This window comes from Perissodus microlepis, chromosome 16, assembly GCF_051167445.1.
Source record: "Perissodus microlepis isolate ML-2025 ecotype Zambia chromosome 16, ASM5116744v1, whole genome shotgun sequence".
NCBI classification, from domain to species: Eukaryota; Metazoa; Chordata; class Actinopteri; order Cichliformes; family Cichlidae; genus Perissodus; species Perissodus microlepis.
Window position 1 is genome coordinate 16,380,856 of NC_140476.1, and position 12,000 is coordinate 16,392,855.

Consider the following 12,000-nt stretch of genomic DNA (forward strand, 5'->3'; position numbering starts at 1 on the left):
TTATATGGATACACCGTAATAAAATGGGAATGGTTGGTGATATTAAAGTCCTGTTTGTGGCACATTAGTATATGTGAGGGGGCTAACTCCTCAAGAGTTACGTTGAAACCAAGCACACCATTGTTTTTCTTGTGACATTACCAATAAGTTTGATGTGTCACATGGCCCTCTTCCTATTGAAAAAACAAAAGTTGTATCCAAGATGGCCGACTTCTAAATGGCCACCATGGTCAGCACCCATCTTGAGGAGTTTTCCCCCTCACATATACTAATGTGCCACAAACAGGACTTTAATATCACCAACCATTCCCATTTTATTACGGTGTATCCATATAAATGGGCCACCCTGTAGATGGAAAAGTTTTTTCCTTGTGCCTTCAAGTCAGAAAACAGTTCATCACTGTTGTTAGTGCTTGTTTCTATGAACAACAGTTCAGTTGGATACTCAGATGGAGTCCACTGGGGAGCTGGACAGTGCACCAGAAGGGATGCCATTGTTCTACTGGGGGACAACAATTTTGTGACAATAACAGTGTAACCTAGAGGGGTATGACTGGTAGGAATGGGCTGCTTGATAAGAAACTGAAAGCGTTCACATGTGCACTTGGCTGCAGGTTAATAACAGATTTTGCCATTTTTATCATCAGAACTGTGATCACATGTCTTGAAAACTTAAGGTGGAGAGAGGAGCTGAGCTGTCAACTGATGAGAAGTATCAGGTGGTGGGGAAACTGGACATTCCTTGTGTGCCAAAACATGTAGTGAGGGTATGCTGGGATCATCTTGAAGAGGCCCTGGTCAGGAGATCTTTAGCTCATATATCCAGTAGTGCTTTGACAGCATACTGAGAGGGAAGCTGTCAACACTGAGTCCAAGTGGACAATGTTCCATACCTCCTTTGCTGTAGTGGTGGAAAATAGAGATAACCCACGTAAACATGTGGAGAACATGCAAACTTAGGTGGCATCGCACTCAGGAACCTTCTTGCTGGGAGGCAACAGTGCTAACCACTACATCACCGTGATGCTCTGCACTGGCACTGAATTGTGAAACATTTAATGCTGTGAGGAGGCATAAATAGTATATTGATATCAATCTGGTTTGGTTTCAAAGTAAAAATCTCCTAACTCCAACATGAACGATGGATTTGAAAACTGAGCCCCATTCCATTTATTTTACATTTAGTCAGGAATATCCTTTCCACTCTAGTTTGTCATACATTTGTGGTGCATTCCATTTACCTTGGAAGTTGGCTGCCAGAGCTGGGAATAATGTCACCCTAGAGTTGACCATGTTCCAGTAGTAGTAGTAAGAAAAGCAAGCAAAATTGGATTTATTTTGGTCTTTAACCAGGTACCATTCCTCTATCAATATCAATACAATGCAATGTCTGTTTTTTCTGCAGTAACTTCATAGATAGAGCCTGGTCAGTGCCCTGTGCATGGCTTGGTTTGGGAAATCAGCTATGCAGGTCAAAGAAACCTTTTTGTACCATGCTAGCAGTAAAAATGTTAATTTCTGACTGGTAAGTATGTTAACATACAATTCTTAAACACTGTTATTCTTTTGGACTCTTTTGGCCTTAAATGTCATTTTGGCTAATTGCAGATTTTGACACTCAGATTTCAATCTTAGCTACTGCACTTATAATATACTAGCTAAAGTAACTGTAATTTAAATTCATGACATAATCATAGCTGTAACACACACTTTTAAATGATGTAGCATTAATTGTATTTATTGCCATGTTAAGGTAAGATAAATTGTTCTGGGCAGTGTTTCACGATTATCTAAGGTATTGCATCACATAGGCAAATACTTTGTTATATTCAGAAGTCACAGTAGTAACCAAAGCCACAGTTACAGCTAAAACTACAACTGTTGTTGGAGCAGCAAGTTGTGTTTTTGTGCTAGTTGCTCAGCAAGCTATAAGTTAATAATAAGTGCTGACAGAGTGACAAGAAGTGTCCCTTTTAAGACTTTTTCCATTTGCAAGCTACAAATAGTGTATTCTTTGCAACCATTGGCACCTGTAGCTGAATTACTGGCAGAAATCCATTAACTGAATGGTCAAGACAGATATCATATGCTATAGCTGCAAATTTCCCAAACTGTGCATTAAAAGAAAAGTTGACATCTTGTCTATAGCTTTTATATCAGTTTATCTTTCATTAAGTTAATGTTGTGTAAAACTTACCTTCCCTTAAGATACTTAATTCCAATATTTAATTCCCAATAAGATATTATATCTCTGTCTTTATATTTGCTTATTGTCTCTCTATACCAGTCAGTATTTTATTTATCAGAAGAACAGCTAAAATAACATGTGAGGAACTAACAACAAAGGCTCAGTATCCTGATATGCCAGCAACTCTTTTATTATCTTCACTTCATCGGTCTCTTGTCTGCTCCACTCTGTGTGTGCATTTTTATCAGATTGTATTTTTTATTATTTAAATCAAGCCTGATGTTGTCCACAAATAAGAATGATCTGCTGTCTTTTGTTCACAGTAAACAATATAGCTTATAATTTTTCCAGTGGTATTGGATTGGTACTTAGTACTGGCTTATAGCCAAAGACAAGGTGACTGTATCGATATCTGGACTAAAATGTTGGATCCATGCTTCCCTGATAGTGGGATTTAGTGCATCACAGTGTATTTTGTATTTTGAGGGTACCAGTAACATGTTCCTTTTTAATAGGTCACAAAAGAGCAGGTGTCGGGATCAAATATGAGATGAAGTTAATCAGATCTGTGACTACCATAGACATACTGTATATACTGGATCTGGCTAAGTGTGAGCAAAATCCATTCTGTGTTTTTATATGAACATCTGAACAGGACCTGGCATATAATGATGTGAAGGAAACAATTAAGGAATCATCAGAAATATTATTATTTGCGTAACTAATTTCATTACAATCTGTGAAAGATGCAACACGTACATGTCACACAGAGCCTCAGATTTTTTATGGTACTCTATATAATAATAGGTTTACCAAGGACATAAGATATTTAGCTTGATACACTGGTTTAATGTTACTCAGAAAAATTAGAGGGAATTAAAGCTGACCACTGCTGTTTGTTGTTAAAGATAATTGTAGGGGTAATTCCTGGATTATCTAAATGTGATGGCACAATCCACACTAAAACCAGTTGTATGGGGCCAATAGTTAATAATACAATTAATAAGAAATAAATACAGTGTTGAAAATTATCTTAGATAACATTGGCCAGAATTTTTGAGCATTTAGTCAGTGGCTTGTGCTGTATATAGAGGGAATTATGTGCGAAGTTTTACTGCATAAGTCTAAAGATAATTATGTATTTGAAAAACAAAAACAAAAACTCCTTCATGCTGACTGAAGATCCATGTAGATTCAGTTCTTATTCAAAAGTAGCAATTCTACAGTGTAATAATAATCTTCTAGAAAGTTTCCACATAACAAAATCATAAATACAATAGTATAAGCGTTGAAAATGTTGAAAATATAGGCATTTACAGAAAGACACTCATTATGCAGAACAGCTATATAGAAATCATTTATATGATATTATTCAGTCATCTACTAATACATTACATAAACATTAATGCCCTTATGTTCCACTTTTATGTTGAAACTGGAGCAATTTTGTATTACTTTATGCCTTTTTGTGTTTAATCTTTAGTAACATTGCATCAGTTATGTACAGCAAAAAAAATATAAGTAACAATTTTTACAGCAAAGTATAGTGGAGTATCAGAATATTTATACACTTAAAAATGGAAAAACGTTCACTGATTCAGTGGCTTTGGGATGGAGGGAGCACTCTATATTCCTGGAAGTGTGGGCTGGGTGGGGGTGAAAGGGCACCCCCAGCCCCTTTTAAGACACGCCCCTGGAGAAAGCTATCAATTTACAGACGTTTAATGACTACGTGTATATGACACTAGAACCACTGTGGGTAAAGTATCTCCCCAAATACACTTTCTCTGGTGCTGACTCTTCATTGTTGTGTTAAACAACAGCTAACCCCGTCTTTCACTGAAAACTGTTTGAGGTTTTTATCTTCCATTTACTTTTTCTGTGGCACTCTTTAAAATTGTAGCCAATTCATTTAAATTTCTGCTTTGTATTCCTGCCTCTAAGTAAGTACAAACTGACGGGTCACTCTGTAATCAACTCAAAAAATAAAATAATACAGTGTATTTTATACATTCACGCAGAATGTTTGTAGCGCGTCCTCTTCACCTTTTATTTTGGCTTTAACGTGCTCGGGTTCCAGGGGAGAAGTTATCAGCGCAGAGAGCAATTTCCCATGCAAAAAAGCCCAAAAATTAAATGTACACTTTTTTTTTTCAATTATTATCTTCGTGTATAGATGTTCCAATGATGGAACTATACCGCCAGTCAAAAATTTCATGCACTCAGGACGTTTTTTGTGTGTTTTTTTTAAATATTTGTTGCATACTGTTCTATCCCCGGAGACTTTCAATATATCTTGTTGCTTCATGTTTGGTCACTCCAAAAAGTAAGTTTTGGAGAAGCATACTTATTTGAGTATTGCAGCAGAAACAAGTCTACAACACGCTGTCTATACTGAAAACACTGTTGAAAATAACTGGTCTGCTCAAAGGAATATTTATAATCTGACTCCGGTCAAATAGACCTGAAACTAGTCTAGATTAACTAGGGAACCAATATTGGTACCAAGGCAGCAATTTCAGTGAGTGAAAATTCCGTTTTGTGCTACTTAAAACACTGGGACACTTTCCCACAGAACATTACAAAAACAGGGGGGCAGTATAAATCTCAGTGAGGCTAAGATGGAACAAATTTGAAAATCGTGGAAATGATGTTAACTCTGTATTTACTCTTAGAACCATATTTTGAACAGTATTTAATATCATTTTTAATACAGCATTTTGTGAACTGCTTTGGGACTCCTGACAACAATATAACCATTTTAGGTCGCAAACAATTTTAATCCATTGTAATTTTATCTTAACCTGTCTATTTCTTGGTCTTTACGTTGACCTTGCCCCACCTTAACCCAGCTCCTTTACCCAGATAAACAAATAAATAAATAAGTGATGAATTTGTGACTAATTTGATACGATGTCATACTTTTTCAGTACCGGGAAAAAGGGGTTAAAATAAAACACTGAATTTCTTTTCCTAATAAATCGTGTTTTCCAGACATGTTTTTTTTTTTTTAAAAAAAAAAGCCACACTACAGGCTTAACAGACGTTTCAGAAAAAAAGACTGGCAATTTGGAGTACCACCTTAACTAGAACCAGAGTGAAGAACCACTGAAAGAATCACTCTAAAACCTATAAAAGCAATTTCCAAAAATAATTGAGAACATGTTTCAATACATATGCATGAAAAGGGGATTTTCCTTACGACCGACTCACATGCTCATGTAATTGATTGAGGGGATGACCCGCTATATTAAATGTTATTTGAGAACCATCAAAACGCGTAAAATTGCAAATTACCCAGCTTGTATCTGAATTAATACCCCATTCATCATCATTATGAGTTGATAAGTTAATTTAACCATTTCATTCTGTCTTAATGAGCTATAGTTGAATTAATGCCATGTAATATATGAAAGTAACATTTGAACAGAGGCAATGATTTGAGACAAACAGAGCAGAGACTACTTTAGAAGCATAATGGTGGCATAAATCTCATCAGGCTCCCGTTTGTGGTGTGCGTTTAATCCAACAGTTTGGAGAAATATTTTCGCTAAATATGAAAACGTCTACCTCAAAGATGCTTTTTGGTTGTTGCTGTCTTGATAGGTTTCGCCACCATTTTAAATAATAGCTGGGAAGTCACTTTTACTGTATCATATATGTTTTATATACGCTCAGCTGGAGTGCACGCTACAATGGACTCGGGTTTATGCTTTTAAACCTACAATAGTAACAAAATAGCTGTTTTAGTTCCCAGTTGGCTCACTGAAGACCCAGCTGAGCTGCCAGTCCGTTATGTGGCGTTGAACGACTATTTGACCACAGGGCCGTGTGTTGTCTTCTAGTTCCACCTTAAATGCGTTTTGGCCCCGCTTGCTCCCTGTAGTTTAGGTTTTTTGTCCTCCCGCAGCAGCTGTCACCCTGCATTACTCGCAGTCAGCTAAATGAAACATTATTCTAAACATATGCATCGTAATCAGTCCGGTCACACTTACAAGAACACGCGTTAATAAGGCAATCAATCACTCTGGAACAAGCAAGTTGTTCTGTAACAGCTCATAAACAGTGTGTAATGAAGAATTGGAGGTTAGCATGACACGGCGCTGATCAGATAATCAATGTCAAAGATGCGATGAATGTCAGTAAATGTAGTTTTCATGTCGTTTCTATAAAATCCTCAATTTACAACAAGCAGTTCAATTACCCTGAAAATACAGTCAATTAAATAGGGGTGATTGGACAGTAGCTGCAGGATCATCGATCTTTGCATTTCTATTTCGCTGGTGGACATTTTAATTTGGTTTTTCTATTAGCACTGAAATAAAGAAAATATAAAATATATTAAACAACCCAAAAGATTTATTTTCTTGTCAAAAACCATTCGGTGAAGGTGACAGACAGTCCTCTGCATTATGATGAATTCTCTTTTTCTGTCTTGCACATTGGATACAAAACTAATCGTGTTATTGTGGACAGTGTTTTTCTGGCCTCTGTCTTTTCCTTTTTACACCTCCATCTATCTCAGTGCCTTTGTTGCATGGGTTGCAGCCCTCTCTTTAGTAAAGAGCAAGTAAACCTGGTGATATATCACGCCCATATTTGCTCCCCTAATCCTATTTCTTTAATGGGGACGTTCAAAAAAGCAACTTATCTTGAAGTCCCCTGGGGGCATTCTGGTGTAGGCTATATTTAACCAAGTGCAATTAACGACAGTATCAGCTTGTATCATTTAGAGGTAATGTAAAAATAATGGTAAATTATAGGGCCGGAATGACCCGTGATGGCAGGCCTCATATTCCCTGTAGCTTTCCACGTATTTTTAATTAATGTTAGACTGGGTATAGATATGGTGCAGCGGCACTTAAATAAGCCTGTGCCTTCAATGTCGCTGTAAGCATACGCAGAAAAAATGTTTACATTATTTTAAGCAGTTAAATTCAAAATTAATCATAATAATTTGTAGCATCCAGGGTTACATTTATTTTTAAAAAATGTGTCATTCATGTGAAGAAACGGAAATGTGTAAAGACTTTTTTTATTTACTTTCCAAGAACAAACACGATCAATAAATAACATGATTTACATTTCATATTGCACATTTTTTCAAGTTAAAATATTTAAATTCATACAGTCATTGATATTTTAAATACAGAGATATAGAGTTATAACAGAGACCAGGGGGACAAAGGCCAGTAGATTTTTCCATTTAATTTCAGTGCCCGTTTATCAGCCCTTCCAAGCCTCTTTTGAGTGGATCATAAGAATTTTTCTCCATCTCTATAGTAAATGTATAAATTTGCACGAAAAAACAAACAAACAAACAAACAAACCCCCCAAAACAGGTCATGAGTTTGGACCATTGGTGAATTTACAAGCCAGTTTGTTGGCTATGGGATCCAGTGTTTTAACATTTAAAAAGAAACATTCAACAAGTCACAAAATAAATTAAAAAAAGTTTTAAAAATAGCCTACCATCCACATTTCGTGGTACATTTTTCCGGATCAATATTTCAGTTTTAAGCTATCAGTAGGACTATTTGGAAAATATTTAACGATTTACAGTTCACATGTTTTATAATTAACATATTGGTGATGTCCCAACAGGAACAACTAAAATGCACATAGCCATTTTACAGGCGCAGACAGATTGTAAAGCCAGGCTATTTTATCTGAACTCTCGCCTTGCTCCGTCCCGTCATTGTGGGTGAAGAGGTCCTATAGGGATTAGATAGCCCACGTATGAAAATACTGGATTGATATAATGAGGTGCAGCAATGCAAATAAAAGAGACTGATATATCGAGGTATCTGCCATTATCAGAAAAAATCAAAGGGTCCTGGAAAGCTACTTTGTGTGTAATATTTTATAACCGTCCATGTGTCAGATACAGCATCCTCATACAGTGCGTTCTGTGTGCCAGGACTGTCGCTTTGTTCCAGGTCTTTTGTATGTCTAATGACTTCCCTCCGCGGGTTGTTAGCACTTGACAGCGGGTCTCAAAACGAGGAACTTTCTTACAGTCATGTATTCAAAGGAGCTCCATCTAGGTACATGATTGGCAATTTTTGTCATGATCCTCTCATTATTAACATAAAACTTGACGCGAAAGACGCGGTGCAAAATTATATGCACCTTCTAGCTGATTAGAGGTGTCCCTATAGAGCCGAGGCTGGGTGTTGGAGAAGCTATTGCTGCCAAAATCTCAGTCTATTAGACCTATAGTGAAGAAAGATATGCTGCTGGGCAGAAAAGTAGACCGTCTGCTATATCTAAATTTAGATAAGCATGATTAGTTCACATTTTTATCCGAAAACTAAAGGAGCCGAGATAGCCAAGGCTGGGTTTGTCACACAGAGTATTGGACATTTAAGTTGAAGTTTATGTTTTCATTTGGGGAAAAAAATATAAATATGATACATTTATTGAGGCAGTGGGACATTATTAAATAAAAAAGCTAAAATGTTTTTTTCTCCCCTCAAATGTGTAAATTAATCCAGTAGCTCCCGTAAAAATAGTTCAACACACGACCATGAGCCTTTAAAAAAGTTACTAGCTGCAAAATTTTCAGAGTTTTGGGTATCAGTGTTTGTTTTAATAAAAACAGTCTCTTCCAGTTGAATCACTTTTAGACTTTTAATCTTCGAGTTTCGGTGTGTTTATGATACCGCCTAATGCATCGCCCAGGTGGGACTCCCCATTTAAAGTAGTAGGCCTAATACCCCCACCCCACCCCTAAAAGTAGGACTGGAGCAAAATAGGAAACGGTCGCGTTGGCTGCGTGATCAGTTATCTGTTAAGTGAAGTTTCTTCTCGCTGGTCTGGTGACGGGACTGAAGTCTTGCTTAGAACCGCAGCAGAATACGGCAAAAATCCACTCTCGGATCTTTGCCCGGAAGCTGTGCAGGTAAAGTCAGCGCCGGCGCTCCTGGAGCCCAATGCGCTTGCCGCCTGGCTGCTGTGGCAGCTCAGGCACGAACAGGGCCCGGTGGCTGACGGAGCGCTTACCGCAGCTGCCGCGGCCGCGGCCGCAGCCGCTGCGGATGCAGCGGCCGAGCTATTCAGGCCTGCAGGCGACTGGTAGAGTCCCGGGTGCCTGAAGCTGCATAGAAGCTCTGGCCGTGAGTATGGGTGGGAGAGCGCTCGGAAGGTATCGAGGGGGCGGATGGAAGTGGCGAAAGGTGACGAGGCGGCACCGGTGGCGGCGGCGGCCGCTGCTGCTGCCGTGACACCGACGTGCGGGTAGTAATGTAGAGGCATGTGCGAGTGGAAAGGGTAAGGTAGACTTCCTGTAGCTGCCGCGTGCGTCATCATGTAAGTGTAGAAGCTAGGGTCTGCTGGATGGGGCCAGGACATCGCCAAACGCTGCCTTTTATCCTTCATCCGCCTGTTCTGGAACCACACCTGCACACAGAGTCAAAACAAGCCCCATATTGAAGCTGCCATGTTGTTTTCAAGCTCAGACCTCTGAAGAGCTGAGCTGGACAGACACGTTACCTGCGCTGATTTCAAATGTTTCATGCAAATGTTCTCGTGCTGCTTTGAAGTAATGATCGGCTTATTGCAGTATTATCAATCCGTTAAAGTAAAGGGGGGTATATTGTTTTGCACTTATTCTTGTTTTAATGGATTAATGTACAAATTACTTGGATCCATAACGTAAAATTTGTCACTATCCACGTCTTTAGCTGTTTAGTAAAATCGCATTTTGTGTGAGTGTGTGCAAGATAAAATAAATTTTAAAAAAGTCTGCACCATTTTATGCGCACGAATAAAGATAACACGGCCCCTGTTTTAAACTGCAGAGTATTTTCACTGTCGCTATTAATGTGTTTGCTTTTAAATAGTCACATCATTGCTTTCCATGCACAAAAACACGTGCACGTCACACACAACGCGCGCGCGCACACACAGAGGAATATTTATTCAAGCTTAATTTTGCAACGTACCTTAATTGTAGTTTCGGGCAAATTTAGCGTCGCCGCTAACTCACATCTTCTCGGTCTCGAAACATAATTTTCCCTGTAAAACTCTTTTTCCAGTCTTGCGATTTGTTCTCTGGTGAAAGCAGTCCGATACCTTCTGACTTGATCGGCATTTGAATTGTTTGATCCCACCGTTGAATTACCGTTCATGTTCTGGAGGGAGTTTGAGCTTGTGTTGGAAGATCCAGAGCTACTGTCTGAAAAACCTGAAAATTAAAAAAAAAATAAAAATAAACATTTCGTAGTAATAATAATAAGCTTAATACTAATACTAATAATAGTAATTCAGCTTTACTTGTGAGTGGGCCTACCGGATTTCACAGTGTAGTAGAAAAACAAGACGTTTGTGTAACAAAATCGTACATATAATAATAATAATAATAATAATAATAATAATAATAATAATAATAATAATAATAATATATTAGAATTTAGGGTTTTGGTTTGGAATTTTTTGTCCTTGAATAAAATAAATAGTCGACAATAACAACAATAATAGTAATGTTCATGTCCAGATAAAAATAATTGCCGAGAGAAAAACTGATGAAAATAAAATCTTACCTTTATTGTTTTCCTTGTGCTGGCTCGGGGAGCGATGCGCAGGGCATCCCACTTCCACATCACTGTTAATATCTGATTCTTGCGAAACTTCGGAGTAAAGGCTCATTTTCTTCCTGCTTTCTGACGAGGAAATCTCCGCCGAGGAAGAATTTTCACTGCCGTGGTGTGTACCGAAAAGACTGTCAATTTCAAATTTGCTTTTCGTCGGGATGTCCCCAAGATTTCCATGGAGGGAAGCGGAAGTTATTCTCGGGCTTAGTCGTCCGCCGTGCTGGGAGTTTTCCAGGGCCTCCAGCACTGAATTTCCAGGCGTGTCTGCGAGCCTCTTCCCGGCGACAGGACTGTGGAGACCTCTCTCCATCAATATCATCTCTTTTCTTATCCTCTCCATCATTAAGCCGTGGAAGACGACGACGACGACGAAGAAGAAAAAAAAGAACACACACACACACACACAGACACACACAACACTTGTCCAGGGGGCTGGAGCACCAATGAGTTGTGTCGGAGCTAAATCCGCATGCAACTCCTGCAACTGTGTCTAAATAACTGTCTCTAAACCTTTTTATAAGCAAGACGCAAAAATGAAAGAATCTAAACGCAATCGACGAGCGACTGCTCAAAATGAGCCGTGCATCCTCCCCACAGCAGCAAAATGTCATTCATCAAAAGTGGCTGCTGTTCGTTGTTAAAATGCTGGGCTGACGTTGCTCCAATGATCATTTATTGTAACAGGTTTATAAGCAAATAAATAGGAGAGGGCTGTCACTTGATGATGGAGGCGGCCTTCGGTCAGACGAATAATATCCAAGTGGAGAGGAAGAGAGAAGTGAGGAGCGAGGTGCTTGTCCCTGGGTTGATCTCTGAGTCTGTTGTAGATCGCTCTTGGGTTTGGCCTCTTGGGTGAAATTGACAGTCTGATTAATAAAATGAGCGAGGCAACATTTCCCTCTTCATTTAGGAATATTATTATGCTTTGATTCTCCATTGTTTGCCTCCTCTCTTCCCGCCCTCCCCCTCCCTAATCATTGTTCTTTTATTTATTCCTTTTATTCCCCTTTTTTCTTTTATATATATATATATTTTTTTGCCATTTTTGCGACTTAATCAGAATGCGAAGTGCAATCAGATTAAGCTGGAAAGCAGTGACGTGAGAGTAAGAGTGTTATTCTTCCGATAGTGTTACGTTGATGATTTGTTTTATTTTATTATTATTTTATTTTATGAAGTATGTGTTTTTCTCCGTTTTTTGGGGGACTTGCACCCAGC

At 38.6% G+C, this 12,000-nt stretch overlaps 1 protein-coding gene across 1 annotated transcript; it reads right to left on the minus strand.

Moving 5' to 3' along the window:
- Positions 1 to 7,207: 7,207 nt before the first annotated feature.
- Positions 7,208 to 11,601, minus strand: evx2 (even-skipped homeobox 2). Its single transcript, XM_084908916.1, has 3 exons — positions 10,732 to 11,601; positions 10,135 to 10,376; positions 7,208 to 9,589 (listed from the first exon to the last, which is right to left on the minus strand). Exons 1-3 carry the CDS (start codon positions 11,123 to 11,125, stop codon positions 8,975 to 8,977), a joined length of 1,251 nt encoding a protein of 416 aa, XP_084765042.1. The 5' UTR covers positions 11,126 to 11,601; the 3' UTR covers positions 7,208 to 8,974.
- Positions 11,602 to 12,000: the final 399 nt, after the last annotated feature.